General features: G+C 45.6%; 1 protein-coding gene across 1 annotated transcript in view; it reads right to left on the reverse strand.

Annotated features, from left to right (window-relative positions):
• Positions 1-824: 824 nt before the first annotated feature.
• Positions 825-20,464, reverse strand: part of pcdh7a (protocadherin 7a) — a 42,533-nt gene continuing 22,893 nt past the window's right edge. Inside the window, 2 exon segments of the mRNA XM_083764921.1 lie at positions 825-4,123; positions 6,410-6,620. Of these exon segments, the coding sequence (XP_083621047.1) occupies positions 3,552-4,123; positions 6,410-6,620 (783 nt within the window). The 3' untranslated portion in view covers positions 825-3,551.

Raw genomic sequence — 20,464 nt, forward strand, 5'->3', positions numbered from 1 at the left:
GTATGTCTTTGTCTCTAAGTGCACCGACTCTGTACAATGTTGCCACCCTTTCACCAATCCTATCAAATGTATCCCAGATTTTGACGTCAGGTGTTCCACGAACGGAACACACAAAAACATTGCACTTGTGACATCATCAGCACAGTCCCACCTATGGCAGAGCTCGGTTGACAGCCATGTTTAGGGTACGGGGACGGTTGGTTAAGGGAATGGATCAGTGGATCAAAGGCCTACATGCCAACGGGTATTGAGCAGCCCGTGGTAGACTGCATGTTCAGAACTCACTTCTTATAGTACTGGCGGTGACAATGGATATTGAGAGTCACGGAATATATCACACACTTAAGCTTCATTCATGTTATGTTGCACGTCGACGACTGCGTCACACAACAAAGAATGAATCGGGCATAATAATACTACACAACTGTGGACAAGCTTTGTCTACATTTATAGGGAGAGAGAAGCAGCAACCATACGGGCATATGTTTGTGGTCTGGTCATTAAAAAAGAAAAAAAGACCACACAGGTTGATTCTTTAGCAGGTTAAACACCGTGGCACATGTTATCTGAGTGTTGTTGTGTGCTAAAAGCTGAATAATGGGAGCACGGCAGCATTTGGCTGTTACGTCATACTCCTAAAGCCCAAGTCCCCCACCACACCTACACCGTCGGCCCCCTCCCCAGGATGAAGGGTCCCCCACCACGCCTACACCGTCGGCCCCCTCCCCAGGATGAAGGGTCCCCCACCACGCCTACACCGTCGGCCCCCTCCCCAGTATGATGGGTCCCCCACCACGCCTACACCGTCGGCCCCCTCCCCAGTATGATGTAAGGACAACGGCGCTTTGTGAATAACGGTGTAAAATACAGTACGCTCCACCATGTATTCCCCTCACCGTGTCACGTGCACGTGTGAGAATTGGAAACGAAGCAGCAGACTGCACCGGCAAAGCTTCGGCCACGCCGTCTCTCCACATTAATGAGATCAATGCAGAGCAAGGCAGGAGGAGAGGCGAGAGGAAGCTCATTAAGACTACTAGGGGACAGCCTAACTCCATTATTCCTATCACACCGCGCTGAAGCACACGCTGATGATGGGAATTAAGATGTTTCTGGCCTGGTTCCACACCCCCCTCCCCACACCCCCAAACCCTGTCCAGGGCAGCAGAACGCGTCTGGATTCGTCCTGTAGCTGCTGGGAAGGACGAATGGGAAAAAGAAGGAGCCTTTTGTGTTATCTTTACGAACCAGCACAGCAGCATAGGGCTTGTTGGGGTCGGCAGAGTGAGTAGGGCGAAAACACAAGGATAAACGGCAAAACTCCACTCTGTTACTATACCACGTATCGTACTTTGAGCCACTTTGTGCAAATTCTAGGCAGCAGAAACCGACAGAAAGCCCTGAGGTCGCCATTCTTCTCTCTCCCTCTCTCTTCAAGATAAAGCGGGAGCAATTTGACACACTGACGCTCACTCCCTTGTTCCCACCAGTACCCACGTCCCCCATAAGTACACACATATCCAAACAGGCGTAATATCCCCCAAAAAAGGCGTATGGATTTCAACTTAAAAAAACAAGTTTAGCGTTATCTTTCTTTCATGCAGTCTTTTTTTTTTTGTTTCATGTCCTTTTCTTTTTTAACTGAAATTTGGTTTTTCTATGAGTCCTACTTACAGTATGTGGAATATTTCATACTCCAAAAATGTCTATCATTACATAGATGTCATCAAAAGTCCCTTTAATGTAACATCCCGTAGCAGTCAGAGAGATGAATAATTATTCAAATACTTCATGTTTAAATACTTGCTGGAGGGGAGCAGGCAAAATGCTACAGCTAGTTCTATGAGAGGAAATATGTTAAAAGTATATGGTTAAGAGCACACTACACACCGTGCATATGAATTTGCACATAATCTGTGTATAGCTTTTTAGTTTGTACTTGTATTTGAATGTACATTGTTTACACTGCTGTGTTTCGTGCGTGTGTGTAAGTATTAGATACATATTATTGTCATGAATAAGTATCCAACGGGAATGAACTGTGTATGTTCAGTCAACTGCACTGAGTGTATTATATTTGTGGTTATATGTGCGTATACCAGCGTGCATATGTGTGTGCGCGCATGTGTGTGTGTGTATGTGTATGTGTGTGTGTGTGTGTGTGTGTGTGTGTGTGTGTGTGTGTGTGTGTGTGTGAGAGTGTGTGTGTGTGCACGTGCGCACATGCACACACTTGAGCACGCACGTGCATGAAAGAATACATTATTATGATACATGAAGATTGGATGCATCTGTTAAAATAGTACTGCAGCTGTGGTCTGCAATGGTGGACAGCAGTAGTAGTAGTAGTAGTAAATAGTACACATTATATACAGACTGGATGAGAAGGCAAAGAGTTACACACAGCATTGTTTCTCATGTTGGAATACTGTGGCTGACATTGCTGAACATTGTATGACCTTGTATTCCGAAAGGTTACTGGGTTACTGTACCACAAAAAGTCTTTCTTCGTTGAAGTTAATTTAAATACTTTTTTTTGTTTTCTCTTTTCCTTTCTTTTTTTTTGGAAAAATAGTTTTTTTCTCCCCCCACTCCTCCAGTTGATTCTTAAAGGGGAATTAACCGTTTGTACAATAATTGATATTCTCTTCATTATTGGCTTGATTCTAATGACGGTGCTTGTAGCTTTGAAATCGCAGCTTGATTGAATAATACCCTCCCATCATACTCTGCTGCTGATTAGCCATTCATTGTTACGAATTAGATCCGAATCCAAATACCCCCCCCCCCCCCCCCCCTCTCGCTCTGAACGCACCGTTTTGACTGGTTAAGACCACAATGGTTTCTCAGCATCAGGGTACAAATCCTGCTTCTTGTGACCTCAGCGTGAAAGACTTGTTCATTTTGTCCTGAGGTGGTTACGTTAGTATCAGACAGTGATACTACCCACTGTCTCTCTCTCTCTCTCTCTCTCTCTTCATTTGACATTGATCCTCTTCTGGCAGGACGTCAGGCATGCATTGGTTTCAGGTTTCAAAACAAAACAAACAAACAAGGTGAGATGAAGTTGTCCTCCGCATCGGAGATCGTCTCAGTTTTGTGTTTTAAATGTTGAAGATAAGGAATTGGGGAGGAGAAGGTGATGCTAGAGGTCCATGCCTGCACAACTTCCCCTAGTAGTTATAAAAAGGAGGTTATAAAGTATATATAACCAGAATGCTCTGAGAAGCTGATACATCATCGACATATGTTTGTATAAATATTAGTTAGCATCCAGCAGTTTCAAATTTGATATATGATTTTTCTTTTTGGCAAACGTCTTTCACATCTTCACGGTTATGTTTAAAATGCCTCGCGGGCTTCCGTGACGTCTGCACACTGTTTACGATGAATGTTCTTTTTTTTATGGATGGGATTGATCTAACACCTTTGACATCCCCCCTGGACCCCCCCGTCCGCGTCCATTTCTACCCTCTCAAGAGTTCAATGAACACTCTGGGATTTTAACCGGTTGGGGATCCCTAAATACATTCCAGGGTGCCCTCCCTCACTCACAGGTACACTTCGCGGCGTGACAACGTGAGGCAGGAAGAGGTCTTGTAGTCCCCGCCCGTCCGTGTCAGCGGTATGACCTCGGGGGGGTTCTGGCCGCCCTCGCCTCCGTCCTCGTCCTGGTGGCACCGTCCGAAGCCTGCGCTGCTGAACGTGTCGTAGGACGCCGAGGTCATCTTCCGGTTCAGGAGGTTGCGGTTGTGGTCGCCCATGTTCCTGTTGCCGCCCAGGCTGCCCAGAGAGTCCCCGTTGGCCATGCAGGGCGACCTCTGGCCTCCTCCTCCCACCACGCCGCCGGGCTCGGAGCTCCCGGCGCTGCCGGCGCTCTCGCTGTCGCTCTCCTGGTCCTGTCCTCCGAGGTGGCGCAGGTTGTTGTTGTCGTCTCCCGGGGGGGCGAAGGTGGAGAGCCGCCCAGGGGGGTCGTTGCTGCCGTGGCGCTGGCGTTGTTGTTGTTGTTGTTGTTGGCACGGCGACGGGCGCACGGGCATCCAGCAGGTGTCCGAGTGGCCGAACTCGTCGCATTCCCTGGTGCATTTTCCTGTCAGGGTCACGTCCGGAAGCTGTCTGGCGTCTGGGACGGGAGAACAAGACACAGATAAGATGGGAGAGTTGATGACGGGACAGAAAGGCACATCATAATAAGGCACATAAATAAATCTGCAAAGGTGCATTCGGATCTGAAGATATGCCTGTCTGTTTCCAGTCAATTCAATTAAATTGCTTCACAGGTCAACGTTGGTTAAAAAGAAAACCAGCTAGAAAACACCAAAGACGGCTCGGTTCAATATATTTAACATCATTTCTGCTGCTATATCGTTTATGAGCAACAAAATGTGCTCATTGTTTTCCAAATGTTTGGATGAATAAAACAACATGGACGCTGACTGTCGGGACGCGCTGCGTGGAGTCAGGGGGGAGGGGAAGCGAAGGGTCTCTTCAGTTGGATTTTTCCATCAGCGTCTCGTTTTTGCATTGACTCTGTACGTAATTATGGCACTCGAACTATCCAGATTTGAATGTAGATTAACATATACAGTAGGGGAACTCATGTGAAGGGTGTAGGTGGTGAAGGACGAGGCCGTCGAAAGGGTGGGAGGATAAAGGTAGTAGAGACTGAGGAGAGGGTAACATTTGCAGAGAGAATAGTGCTGTGGGAGCTAAATAATTTTTCAGAGATGTGCTGACAACAATCGAATAACAAATAATGTTTACTACAAATCCCAACAGTGCTCCATATGGGATTAAAGACCAAAGGTCCGGTCAGGTCAACCCAAATCACTTTTCGTGCATAGATCTTTTACATGCATGGAATGGAAAATGTACATATTTTAGCATATTGGCCAATGCCATAACCCATTTCGACCGAGACCGATTCTACAAAAAAGCTTTTCAAATCAGTTTTCTGTCAGTGGTTCTCAAACTATTTCATCTCAAGGACCCCCAGAATGATGTGTAATTGGCCGCTGACCCCCATCTGAAAATATGTAGTTCCAGGGACCCCCCAGAAGCAAAGATTTGAGTTAAAAACGTTTGCCGTGAAATAATATATATTCAAAGATTTGCGCCACATTTTCACGATCTTTCAAAAACAGCAGACCTACAAGTCTGTCTATGAGCTTGTAGATCTGCTATTTTTAAATAGCTAAAGCATAACATAATGCTTAAAACACCAAAAAGGGTTTCCGGCCCAGAATGGGTTAAACGTGGCGGAGCTAAAGCTTCACATGCTAATGTCTCCCAGGGTCAAGTGTCAGGGGTTAATGATGGTCCTCTATGTAAACTAGTCAGTTACAGCATAATTATTGACAGTAACAATGGACACATGGACTATGATGATGATAAATGAGGCATACGTGACTTGTTTGTAGTTACAGTGCGTGCGTGCGTGCGTGCGTGCGTGCGTGCGTGCGTGCGTGCGTGCGTGCGTGCGTGCGTGCGTGCGTGAGAGAAAGAGAGATAAACAATCCCATATGAGGAGATGTGTGACTGACTGCTATGTATCTAGGATAACACATATCCTGTGCCAGAAACATCAACAGAAAAACAAATGAAGATTCAATTTCAGTGACTCTTTCAGACCCGGGCCGCTTCGCAACATCTGCACTGCAATAATGAGGTATTGTGTTGTGCACACAACACAACAAAGAATCTCCATTTGCATTTGCGGCCAAACAAGACAAACAATTAGGATTCCTTCCCCCTCAGCTCCTTTTGCTACAGTGAAACACTTAGAGCCACCTAACATGCACACGGTGACATGGACAAGTGTGAGGCTTGAGTCAGCATGGGAAAAATATAGAGTACAATGAATGAATGAATGAACAAACAAACAAATAGCTTGAGTGCTAGCAATGCTAGAAACTCAATTTTGTCAAATAAAAAATAGAGCACTTTACACTTCAAACACGCATGCACGTGCACACACATAAGAACAATAAGGGAAAGAAAATATTAATCTGCGTTATTTTGGTCACAAGAACCGTGTTTGTGTGTGTGTGTGTGCGTGTGTGTGTGTGTGCGTGTGCGTGCGTGCGTGCGTGCGTGCGTGCGTGCGTGCGTGCGTGCCGGCCCCACACCTTGTCATGACATTGCTTTCCTGACTTGGCATTTGTTTTGATGCCAATTGGCTGGTTCCTGTGTTTTCGTGCGCTCTAATTTGTGTGTGCCTTCCTGTCCTGTCTGCATGTATCTGTGTGTTTGTATCGTGCCAAGTTATCCTCGGTACGTGTGTGTGTGTGTGTGTGTGTGTGTGTGTGTGTGTGTGTAGTCAAATCCTGACCTTTGAGAGTGCCAAAATAACACCACCGATGAACACTGAGGATCATACTCCGTGTGTCTGTGTGCGTGCGTGCCTCACCGTTCTCCACGTGCTCCTCCTCGCCCACGCTGCCCTCGGGGGTGGTCCTCTCGTAGCCCTCCTCCGGCAGCGGCAGGGCGCCGCCGATCCGCGGCGGCCCCGACGAGCTCTTGCTGCTCGGCGTCTCCGAGTCCTCCATGCCGCTGTCATAGCAACCCCCGTCCTGAGGCTGGCTGCTGACTACGGAGAAGGTCACCCGCCGCAGGGTTCCCTGTGAGCAAACACAGACACAACCACAATGTTATGGGATTACCGTTAATCACCAGCCGGGCTTCATGATCCCAGATTGGAAATCTCAATATGGGATTAACCAATAACCACTTAAACCCTATTTCAAAAGTCGAGGAAAACAGCCGATCTACAGGCTCAAAACGAGGCGTAATGCGACGTGCTGTGAGCTTGGAGATTGGCTATTTTCCCGCTATAAAGACACGCCAGGGATTAGAGATTGCCAGGTTGAAATGGTTAATCATCTAGGCTAGCTATAGGGTTCCTAATCTCAGATTGTAAATGTGGGGGATTATGGCGAGTGGGGCCAGCCGGGGTCTGCACAGACAAAACACCATTATCAGCTCATGTTTGCCTCCATGGCGTGAGCTAAGCAGCTGCAATGCAGGGTAAGAGTGATCAACCAATCACGGCAATGCTTCTGAGTTTTTAAACTAGATTTTTAATTTGTTTTAATGTGCGTTTTTAGATGACTGCTCGAGGCCAAATTGATGTTTACTTAACCCACAGTGTGGGCCTTGGAGACACACATGTTCTCCTCCCTGGACCGCCCCTCTCTCTCTCTCTCTCTCTCTCTATCTGTGCCAATGGTACGGGGCCAGTGGTAGCAGCTGGGCAATACAGTGCACAGTAATCACCAGCGCCTACTTTATGAAGTGTGTTAAACCGCCTATTTGGGTTGCACGAGCTTTGGATTGGAACTCGTATTAAAGTATATTAAAGCTAATAAAAGATGAAGCCACTGACAGGGAACCAGTGGGGCCTTAAACTACAGGCTGTCACTCATGAATTAACTCGTTGTCTGCTACTCACCACCACCAGTGACAATTAAAGCTAGTGATTCCACAATGACAATGGTGACTAGATTTGCTCATGTGATGCACACGCACACGCGCGCACACGCACACACACACATTTCCTTGAGAGGACCAGGAGAATGGTCCTCCTTACAATGTCTATTTCTCAAATTCTATACCATACTTGCGGGGACATTTGGCCCTCACAAGCACACACACACACACACACACACGCAGTTACAAAATGAGCTTCATGTACGTCTCAAGTTCAGTTGTACCCGCACACATGGTCATTGGTCTAGTTAGAAGACCAGTTCCCCACGTTAATGGGCTGAGGGATATTTCTATGACCACGCAGAGGGAATATCAGCCGGTTCAGTGACTACGACATGCAGCGCCTGCAGGGATCAGGCCCATTTCTACACCACACCCCTCCTATCTCGTCTCTCTAGTCGCTCCTATAAATTACCACGCTGCCAATTCAGAACTCCCTTGAAAACAGACGCCCTGTGGAGAGACGGAATATTGGAACGGGGGGGGGTGGGGGGGGGGGGACACAGATTAGGAGTGAATAAATAAAAAGAAACGTCCGCACTCCAACGTCGCTTTGGGATAATCTGGGGCAGACTGGAGAAAAGTTGTGCCGAAATTCCTCTTCCTTCCTGTCGCAGCACGATACAGGACAGAGAATGTTTGAGCACCTCATCCTAATGAACACGGTAGGAGACAGAGAATGTTGGAGCATCTCATCCTAATGAACACGGTAGGAGACAGAGAATGTTTGAGCATCTCGTCCTAATGAACACGGTAGGAGAGAACGGGAGGGTTCCACGAGACGGAAGCAGGGAGGGGACCGCAGGGTTAATTGGGCGAGGGGGGGAAACATATGTGATGATGCATTTCTCCATGAGGTGCAGATGAAAGGAGACAGGGGGGAGAGAGACAGACAGACAGAGAGAGAGAGAGAGAGAGAGAGAGAGAGCTGCTGTGACAGGAGACGGATGGCAAATGGAATACAAGCACCTTAACCCAACATCAAGCTATGTTTCTATGTCAGTCGTTCTTCGAATTTTCAAAAATAGCAGATCTACAAGCTCGTAGCGCGTCACTCGGTGGCGCGCTATGAGCTTGTAGATCTGCTATTTTTCAATAGCTAAAGCATAACATAATGCTAACACCAAAAGGGGTTCCCCGCCCAAAATGGGTTAAGGAATACAAACCATTGTGTGTACACTGTAAAGCTATCGTCTCCTATATGGATGCATGTTGTAGAACTATCTCTGACAGAAAATGCACAATCTTTTTATAGTTTCACAAGATAGTATTACCCAAAGTGTTCATGAAACACAGCTCTGTTTACACCTTTATTTAATTCCTATTTATATCCAATATTTATTTGTAAATACATTGTTTTATGTTGATTGTCTTGTTCCACTTCTGCTTTGGCAATGTAAACGTACGTTTTCTCATGCCAATAAAGCTCCTTTGAATTGAATTGAGAGAGAGAGAGAGAGAGAGAGAGAGAGAGAGAGAGAGAGAGAGAGAGAGAGAGAGAGAGAGAGAGAGAGAGAGAGAGAGAGAGAGACACACACAGAGAGAGAGAGACAGAGACAGAGACAGAGACAGAGACAGAGACAGAGACAGAGACAGAGACAGAGACAGAGACAGAGACAGAGACAGAGACAGAGACAGAGACAGAGACAGACAGAAAGGTGTCTGGTTGAAAGAGAGATAATACAAAGTGTAGTGTAGTGGAAAGGTAACTACCAACCAGCTTGCATTATGTATTATTTATCAGCAGTATCTAAGCCCCTGAAAAGCACAATAAAGCACGCACATCCACTCACTGACAACCAGGTGCCGGGCCAAGGGTAGAAGAGATAGAGCAAGATAATGGTGCAAGTACTTCATCAGTCTGGTGAAGAGCCGAGAGGCTCCAAACGTCACGTCCATGGTGCAAACATGGAACCGTTAAATACTTCTTAAAGGTATATTCAGTGATTTCACTCAAAAAACCATAGGTTTCGTTTTTGGCTGTGGGACCCAGCCTTTCGTCCAATGAGGATAGAGAGTCAAAAACGAAACCTAAGGTTTTTTGACCCCCAGGGGTTAACTGGGGACAGGGAGGAACTCCTTATATGGCCAGCACACTCTATAGTAGGGAGGATTATCACAACAAAACAAATAAATAAGTGAGATTTTAATTAAGTGAAATCACTGAATATACCTTTAAGTTTTGGCCTTTTGGACCTCATCTTTCTTCCCTACTATCTAAGCACCTCCACCAAACATGAGGATGTTTCTAAACACATTGGGCATGTTCACATTGTGCGTCCCAAACATATAGGGTCACGGCATGGACCAATTTGACTGGGTGACAACGAGAAATAAGCATTTCACCTGCGTGAGAATGGTTGGCAATAATAAGAGAATCACAGACAGACAGACAGACAGACAGACAGACAGGCAGACAGACAGACAGACAGACAGACAGACAGACAGACAGACAGACAGACAGACAGACAGACAGAAGCATAAGAGAGACGGACGAGGAGGGAGAGAAGAGCGGAAGGAGACAGAGAGACTCTCAGCAGGATTAATACAATAGGTACAGTAAGTGAATGAATATCATTGCTGTCGGACAGAAACCTTGTGTGTATTTCAACTTTGTTTTTTCGTAAAATGAATGCCCTAACTAACTCACCCATACAAGAGTCCCACTGAAGTATAATGAAAATAGCTGATCTACAAGCTCACAACTTGCAGACCGGGGCTATATTTTCATTATTTTAAAATGTTTTAAAAATATAATAATACTTTTTGGATTGGTTTTGGATATACAAGGTTTCCACCCAACGCAGCGCCACTAGGAGAACACTGCAGGCTCATCCGCTGCGTGTGTGCGGCGTGCATGCGTGTGTGCGTGCGTGCATGCGTGCGTGCGAGGTGATTGCAGAGCATGAGAGACGGCTCGCTGCCAGTCAGCCTTTCTGCGTTTCTCTTACACAGAACTGTTCAATTCAGCAGAGATCCTGCCTAATTCAATTTTCATTTTTTTCCTCCCGGTCTCTTCCATAACCCCCCCCCCCCCCCTCACCCCATCCCACCCCCCTCCCCCCGGCTCTGGTAATGCTATTTTCTGTCTACCCCCTGCTACTGTAACACCCCACCCCCCACCGCACCTCTCACACTCTCCCCGCGCAATCTCCGTGGGTCCCTTTCCTTCTCACACAGCCCTGTTACTTTCTTCTCTCACGCCGTCCATCCAGAGAGAGAGAGAGAGAGAGAGAGAGAGAGAGAGATGGCAGGGGGGGCCCTACCATCTCCCTCTCTGTCTCTCTCTCTCTCCATCTCCCTCTCTCTCTCTGTCTCTCTCTCTCTCCATCTCCCTCTGTGTCTCTCTTCCAGTCAGCTGTATGATGTAGCGATCGATGTGACGTCCTTGACCTCGTTATGAGTGCCACTACTCTTGCCAACAGCGTGCTTTATTGACCCATAACTCCTGTACACTTTCTATGCTCCCCTTTCATCTCCCTCTTTCCGGCACGCTCACTTTTCTGATCGCACATAAACCTGATCTCTGCACTTTCGGTCGGAATTCATACGGGTGGGGGGGGGGGGGGGGGGGGACAGCCGGGCGGACGGACTTCTCGATACATGCTAATACCGCTGGCCGTCCATATATCCTGCACATAAACGTCTGTTTCGCCGTATTCCCCCCAAATTGGCTTTATTATCCGCCTTCATTGGCCATGCAGCTGTGTCACATGCCTGAGTTATTGTGCTTATTGTGCGCCGCGGGACGGCTCGTTGTGAGCTTGTAGAACGGATGTTTTCGGTGAGCGCAAAATACAGAAAATATCCGTTCCACAAGGACCGGTGCAACCGATATATATGAATAAGGCTTAAAGCCTGTGCTGCTCTGTAAGCATCGCCGTTCTGTTCAGAACTATATGTTCCATGGTCTTTTCAATAATGTGGTAAAGTGTTGTGTATTTATGTCACTCAGTCGTATTATTATGCACATATATATTGGGTTTTATGACTCCACAGCAAAGCAAATTTCCAATTTAAGACGATAGTTTATATTTTGCTACTGGGACAAATTTCACACAAGTATACCAAAGCGCAGAATGCACCTGAATGTGTGTGCTTGTGTGTGTGTGTGTGTGTGTGCTTGTGTGTGACTGTGTGTGTGTGTGTGTGTGTGTGTGTGTGTGTGTGCGCGTGCATGCTCTCCTGTTCATCTGAGGTGTTATGAGGATCGGCTATCAATAAAGTGCCTTTGGCAGTTAAACACACACGCATGCGCACGCAGATGCACGCAAGCGCACGCACACGCACACACACACACACACACACACACACACACAAGCGCACGTTGATGCATGTCCACATGCTGACTTGGCTGAGGTCCAACGTGGCCTATGAATTCAATTCATGCCTGATGGAGTATTAATTGAGTTTAACACAAGACATAAAAAACCTTCCCCTTAATCTGTCACGGACCATTACAATTAAGTAGCAACATGGGAGCTTCAGTGGGCTGCACAGCACTGTGCACTGTGTGTGTATAGCGTGTGTATAGCGTGTGTATAGCGTGTGTATAGCGTGTGCACATGTACACATTCTACATGTGTGTAGAAGGTATACAGGGTTGTCCCGATCGGATCGGTGATCGGAAATCGGGGCCGATCACGTCATTTTCAAATCAGGAGCCAAAAAACCTGATCGGGACGTCCCTAGTATCAATATCATCATGATATTAGACTGGATATTGTCTGTGATTTGGGATATTGTACGGCATCGTTTCCTGGGGTCCCTTTAGACGAGAACGGCGTTTTCAGGACGTGAAATGAAAACACAACAAAGTGAAAACACCTTCCCGAGTGGACGTCTTTGAAAACGCTGACTCCTCCCGTCTCCATGGAAACGGGCAAAGCCATGAATACGCAAAACTTGTGACATCATGGCTCACGTGGGCTCACAACGCTTATGTTTCTTACATTGATGCAGAGCCGTAGGTGATATGTGGAGTTCCTAAAATGAGTGAGCACTCCCTCGCCCTGCTCATCCTACGAATACAGATTTTGCGACTAGTAGCGATGGTGAATGTTTACCATGATGTAGCCAAACAGTATGATAGGAAGTGATAGGTGGTTCTTCTTGTACATGGGTGACTGGTCTATCTGGCAGTCCGTCACTGCCACCTAGCGACGTGGCATGCACACTACAGCGTGTTCATCAATGTTGCGTTTCCATAAAAAAAAAATCATACAAAACTCTGCACTGTTGAGCTAGCCAGCTCTCTGCCTCTGCTGGCATTGTCTCTATTGTGTGTGCACTACATGTGTATACAGCCCCAAGAAACTGGGACTTTTCCTTCATGTCTTAGCAATTATTCTAGTTCTCTGTTCGATTTAGTGTACAACAGTGGTTCTCAATTTTTAAATGTACGCCATAATGTGTCGTTTACGTCATATTGTCTCTTTATTGTTAATGGCGTTTAGGTGATGTAAAACAAACGGTGCCAAAACACAAACATTAATCAACATGAGTTAGACTTTAATATATTAGCACCCCTCACTTGCCATTTGGATGACCACACTCTGCGACCCACCTAGTCAACATGCACAATATCAGCACCCTGACTCTGTTTGACCAGAACATAGAGCTTTAATTAGTATAATTGTTAAGACCTGTGAAGGACGAGGCCCAATGTCTTTCCAATATGGCCGCCGTGCATAGAGCCTATTAGACATTTTGAAAACAGCCTCCATTCATCCATCTTCGTCCGTTTATCCCAAGTCGGGTCGCAAAGCTAGCAGTTCCAGCAGAGAATCCCAGACTAGCCTTTCCTCCGGCACCATTAGCGGAGAATCCCAGACTAGCCTTTCCTCCGGCACCATTAGCGGAGAATCCCAGACTAGCCTTTCCTCCGGCAACATTAGCAGAGAATCCCAGACTAGCCTTTCCTCCAGCAACATTAGCAGAGAATCCCAGACTAGCCTTTCCTCCAGCAACATTAGCAGAGAATCCCAGACTAGCCTTTCCTCCAGCAACATTAGCAGAGAATCCCAGACTAGCCTTTCCTCCGGCAACATTAGCGGAGAATCCCAGACTAGCCTTTCCTCCGGCAACATTAGCCAGCTCCACCTGGGGGATCCCGGGGTGTTTCCATGCAGGCCAGATATAATTCCTTCACTTGGTCTGCCCCGTGGTCTCTTCCCTGCTGGGCGTGCCTGGACAAGCTCCCTGGGGAGGCGCCCAGGAGGCATTCCTTACAAGATGCCCAAAACCTCCTCGACTGTCTCCTTTCTATTTAGCTGTGACTCTACTTTGATTCTCTCACGGATGACTGAGCCACCCATATCGACCGCTTTTATCCGTGATCTTGTACTTTCGGTCGTGGCCCACATTCCATGACCACAGGTGAGAAAAACCAAATTTCGGCCGAGTAGAGCGAATCAATCTGAATTCCACGCGGCTACATCAGTCCTTGTCTCAGAAATCTGATGAATTGGTCGACCCACTAATGAGTGAAATGCATTCGAGGATGGAGAGTGTCTGACTTGAGTGACAGATTTCACAGAAAATGTTAATAAACAGCTTACATTTGGGAAAAGTGAAAAATGTGCTGCATATTGAGCTCGGCAAGTCTACCTTTTACGTAATTAGAAAAAGGGAAATGATTCATTGAGCATTCATTTCATAATTTTCTGAAGCGTTTCTGTGAAATGTTACCTTGCCAATTTTATAACCAAGGATAACATTATGCAAAACATTTTATATAATTATTCAGTGGAATTATTTTCAATATTAACCCATTCTGAACGGGAACCCATTTTGGTGTTAGCATCATGTTATGCTTTAGCTATTGAAAAATAGCAGATCTACAAGCTCATAGCGCGCCACCGAGTGGCGCGCTACGAGCTTGTAGGTCTGCTATTTTTGAAAAATCGAAGAACGACTGACATTTTTAGAATCTGATCTCAGGTCAGAATGGGTTAAGCGTAGTCTCAATGTGGAAATTCAAACACATCAATGCAACGGAGGAGAGTCGGAGGACGGAGTTTTGGATCGACAAAATCACACAGGATTCCCTGTGTGATTTTGCAGATGTACATCTGCTATTTTTGAACATTTTTGAAAAATCTTGAAAGACCTTCCAATATGCTCTTCTCTATGCTCTCAGGGTGCTGCTATTGTGCATGTTGGCTCACTGGGAACACTCTGCTACACCAGTGGGTCTCAAAGTGTTCTTCAGTGGGTTCCAAGTGACCTCTTAGAGGTGTGTAACTCTGAGGGTGTACAGATGGAACCAAGTGGACCCTTCCATTTGTACACTCTCAAGAGTTACGGGGGTCCTTGAAATTAAAACGTTTGAGAACCACTCTAAACTAAACGGAACAGAGCCTTAACTAGTATCATCGGTAACGCCGAAGGAAGTCGGAAAAGGCCCGGGAGTAGGAAGAGTTATTTCTAAAATGGCGTATATGTGCATAAAGCCTATTCTGAAGCGGTGGTTGTTTTACCTCCTGAGTAAAGGCCAACTCACTGCAGTCATCACAGTTATATGTTGAACGCGAGGGCCTGAGTAATGGCTGCTCATATTGAATGCACTAGTTTAATGTCAAGGGGATAATATTGGCTCAACTGGTGAATTGTTATCTGTAGTGTTGTGACACATTATCCAGCGCCTCAAAATATGTTACTCATTTACACAGAATGTGAGTGTTTAATTAAGCGACAACTATTTTTGTTAATACACGTCGCTTTGTTGGGTGAATGCAGTTTATCTCCCTCCATTTGTTTTGTTTTTTTTGTTTTTCTCATCTGGGAAACGGCTGTGACAGGGACTAATTCATTACAGGATTTGACATACAAATACCAACTGTTCATTTTGAATTGATTTTCTTTAATATTTTTTTATCCCACGACACCAAATGCCTGTAATCCTGGGCGCTATAGGCTACTATAGTATATAGCGCCACAAAGTCTCAACCATTATCCATAGCTATTAATGATGGATGGATGATGGGTCCTGGGACCCCCAGGGGCCCTCGAGGAGGTTCCAGGGGGGTCCTCAGCTAAATGTGTTAATAGCATCCAAATCGGTTTAACCACTTTAACTGTATTTTTATACTTCATCCACATATTTTCGGCGCGACACGGGCAGTGTCAGTGCAACTAGGAATAAACCAGGTGCATTAAGTGGGTCGTTTGGAGCCGATCTATGTATGGTGGATCAAACAGAGGGATGATTGGACTGACCTCAGTAGAGCTCCATTCCTCTGAATCTACCGCAGAGTAAACACATGCTGTTCCCATTATAGCTTTCATTTCATGGCTTCAGGTTGTTACTGTGTGTGAGACTGTGTGTGTGACTACTGTGTGTGAATACTGTGTGTGTGTGTGTGTGTGTGTGTGTGTGTGTGTGTGTGTGTGTGTGTGTGTGTGTGTGTGTGTGTGTGTGTGTGTGTGTGTGTGTGTGTGTGTGCGCGCGTGTGAGTGTGCAGTGAGTGAGGGGCCGGATGCACCTGTGTATTTTGTGTTTTATGAATTTGTATGAGTGTGATACCTTGTGGAATATGCAATGTTGTCGTGTCTGAATCTGAGATGAGCACACACACACACACACACACACACACACACACACACACACACACACACACACACACACGTGTGTTTGTGTGGCTGTGATGTGTGCAGGTACAGCAGTATTGCTGCGTGAGCACAGGTCAGCCCAGTCGTCAAGGTAATTAGTGTGTAAACCTCCTCGCTGTCGGTTCAAAGAGAATTAACGAGCTCTGGTTAATTAACAGTCTCCCTGTCTCCTCGTTACATGTGTATGCATATTCAACGCACCCACGCACACGCACACGCACACACACACACACACACACACACACACACACACACACACACACACACACACACACACACACACACACACACACACACACACGTAAGTGTGTTTGTGCACATGCGACATATGCACAGTCAATGTGTGTACTACCTGCACCTGTGTGTGTGTGTGTGTGTGTGTGTGTGTGTGTGTGTGTGTGTGTGTGTGTGTGTGTGTGTGTGTGTGTGTGTGTGTGTGTGCGCGTGCATAATACATGTGTGCAGAACGGTTTGACATAATGTGGAATATGCATAAACCACAACTACAAATACTGTTCTAGAATCGCAGCAACATTCATCCTTGGCTTCTTTCTACTAGCTCTCAGGTAAGGTGCGTGCGTGCGTGCGTGCGTGCGTGCATGCGCAGTTTGTGGTGGCGGTGAGGAAGGGACAGCAGTATAACAGTTAATTATATTATTCATGATACTGAAGTTTTATATGTATATTACAAAAATACTGGGCTATAATAAGCCCAATAAATAACCTTGGGCGTAATATTGTTGCTTGTTGGTAGACGGTGATTCAAATAATGCTGCAATTAGAGATGCAATTCCTGCCACTGCCACACCAGAGCATGTGAGCGGAGTGGAGCGCGGAGCGAGCGAGGAGCGGAGCGGGGGGATTTTGACGTGAGCGCGGAGCGGGTTTTTAAATGTGTCAGATTGACTTCCGGAGCGAGAACTGTCCTCCGCTCCGAGCCGCTCCGAGCCGCTCAATGTACACGGCACGGCTAATTTACATCATGCTCCAAATAAGACCGCAGGTTGCAGCAAAATGCGGTCTGAAACGAAGGCCTTCAGGTTTAATTAGCCAATTTCAGGAAAACAGCATTTTATTTTCCCCCCGTCATTTCTTTCTGCTGAGCGGAGCGGGCATCTGAGTGTAGCCTCGGAGCGAGCACGGAGCAGGGAGCGCTCCATGCGTAAATGAAGGTGAGCGCTGAGCGAGCGAGGAGCGGCGTGGGGGGAGATGAACGTGAGCGTGGAGCGAGCGTAACAAAAGCCGTCGAGAGCGAAGAGCGGAATTATCGGCCGCTCCGCTCCGCTCACATGCTCTGTGCCACACATGTATTTGTTGTTCACTGATGGGGTGTTGTACTTGCCACTAGTCACTTTGCATGTAAGTAGAATGATTATTTCATGCATAATCCATTACTGACAAGAGGGTGGATTTCACTACAAGACAGACCACTTTAACACAACATGCAAATGCTCACAATTCAATAAACACAGTTAATAGCATGACCAATACTCAGTATTCAGTGCGTTTCACTGAATCTCGCCTTGTGTTCTTTTACAAAGAGTTGGTGACTCAATAGAATGTCTCCATGACAGCCATTTACGACGCAAAGTATGAACTGTAAAGTGATATCGCTGTACTCCACTACGGCGCCAGACCACACAACGGAAGATAATATGCGTTTGTTGGCACTATAATGTGCATCTGCAGAAACGTATCTGGAGTAGTTGTGTCAAAAATGGAACTTTATTCCTTAATTTGTGCAGTAACTCAGTTTATAAATCACGTTGAGCTTGACGAATGTGTACGCGGCGGGGCTGTTCAAATGTGTACATTAGTGCAAGAAGCGTACGTGTGTTTGAATAGGTACAGTACAGTGCACAGTTCCCGTACCGTGTAAGTAAATTCAACAAGTGCATTTAAATAGAAATACAGTACAGTATATGTATGCACTGTAATAACTGTAAACTAATTATTGACCAATTTTAAAGAATGGATGTGTTTTTTCTCTCAAATCTACTTATCTCTCTTTTTTCGTGTTGGCGTATAAAAAGTCACACACATAAAGTGCAACAATGCACTTGCAATGCGATTAGTTTGTAAATACATCAAATAAGCGATTATAATCGATTATAATCTGTAATGGATAAAGCCTTGGCCTGGAAGAGAGGTCATCAGGTGGTCCACAACCTTCTTAGAGTGTTTCGACCCTTAACCCATTCTGGGAGGGAACCCCTTTTGTTATACTTTAGCTATTGAAAAATAGCAGATCTACAAGCTCATAGCGTGGCACCGAGCGCTTGTAGATCTGCTATATTTTTTTAAATCGTGAAAATGCGTTGCAAATCTTTGAATATATATTCTTTCAGAGAGAACGTTTTTAACTCAAATCTTTGCTTCTGGAGGGTCCCTGGTACTACTGTACATATTTTCAGATAGGCGTTGGCAGCCAATTACATATGATATTGGGGGTCCTTGACATGAATAGTTTGAGCACCACTGACATAGAAACATAGGTTTTTCAGAAAAACTGTCATGTTTTAGAAGACATTTGCAGAATCGAACTTAGGTCTAAATGCCCCTCTCATCCAGTCTTCCAGCTATTGTCCGTTCTCTCTATGCCAGAGCCAACAGGAGGCTCAACCTGCCTTGTGTTGTTCTTGGGGGATTGCATTATAGTGTGTATTAAAATAATGCCTTGAGATTATTGTTCCTATAAAGCAGTGGTTCCCAAATGTTTTAGCTCAACACCCAAAAGAGAGATTAGACATTCACCCGGGACCCAAACTAGTGAAAATAGCACATCTACAAGCTCGGCGCGGCTTTACACCGCGTTGTAAGCTTGTAGATCGTAAACATTTGTTTAATTTAAGGTGTCGTTGATGTCTGCATGAAATTACTGATGAAACAAATCATTGAATTTTGTTTCATTCAAATCAAATCATGAAAGTCTTTTGCTTTTTTGGGAATGATTCTTGAAAATGCCTTGATATGGTAATAATTCAAAACAAAATGTAGGAAACAAAAGATAAAAGGACCCATAAAAATTGGTCCGCGACTCAACCAGTGCTCTAAAAGAGTGCCATGGTGGGCTCATTTTGGTCTATTCTGGGTCGGACATCTTCTCTGGTGTAGAATAGTAAGATACTGCATCATGTACAATAACAAAGCAGTGAAATACAGGCTTCTCAAACTTCAAAGTGGTCCAGATAAAGGCACAAAACACAAGGCTCTGGGAAGCTCCTTGCTGGAAACAAGTGAAGTAGACAGTAGAAAAATATGTGTCATGGCCATGGCATGGTGCAATATGCTGCAGTGTGCTCAACACACACACGGTGCATGAGAGTGGGCGTGCATGGATGGTGACTTTCGGTGTGCCGCGCTTATCAGGTGCACCGTGCACAATTAATGGCTGCATTTGTTACTGTCAATATTATAAGCGCGTAAAGATGCAGGGTGACAAAGCGTACAGATGGCTGCATAACACATGCCATGTTTTTACAGATCAGTATTCACCCTCGGGGAGAATGATTGCATGACGAGCTGTACATTAACCCCATTTAGACCTGCGGACGCATCTGTGTCGCCGTAGCGTTTTAATCACTTTGAGCCATTATTTAGAACTTTAGCTGGTTGAAAAATAGCAGAAGGGCTTGTGGATCTGCTATTTTTGAAAAGTCGTGAAAATGTGCCTCAAATTATTTTAAATTCTATATTTCAGTGAACGTTTTTAACTCAATCTTTGCTTCTGGGTGGTCCCTGCAGGAACAACATAATTATTTTGAGATGGGGGGGGGGGGGGGGGGGTCCAAATACATCCTTGACATGAACCTTTTAACCCATTTATAATAATTATGTTAGTTTAGTTTAGTTTAGTACGAGCTACGAGCCTTGTAGGTCTGCTATTTTGAAAAATCATGAAAATGTAGTGCAAAGCTTTGAAATATATTCTTTCAGTTTTTTAACTCAAATCTTTGCTTCTGGGGGGGTCCCTGGAATACCATTTTCAGACGGGGTCGGCAGCCAACTACATATATAATTGGGGGGTCCTTGAAATGAAAATGTTTGAGAACGACTAACAGAAACAGAAAACTGTTGCCAGGTCAAAATGGGTTAAATTCGACACATTCCAAAGCAATCATTTTACACACTCACTTGGACAGGGATGAAGTGACAGCGAGCGAGAGTATGGACGACCCGATGAATAAGACCCAAAACAGCCATAAACCAATAAATGGAAGAAGAGAAAATGACAGCAGAGAATGGAAAAGGGCTTTACGTCAGCATTTGCGTTGACCCTCATACAGCAACGCCGACGGCGAGCCAGAGAAATATAACAAAAGTGTTTAAATGAACTTGGCACAGAACAGATCGGAAGGGACCA

This window comes from Protomyctophum parallelum (assembly GCF_964188405.1).
Source record: "Protomyctophum parallelum genome assembly, chromosome: 5".
Taxonomy (NCBI): Eukaryota; Metazoa; Chordata; class Actinopteri; order Myctophiformes; family Myctophidae; genus Protomyctophum; species Protomyctophum parallelum.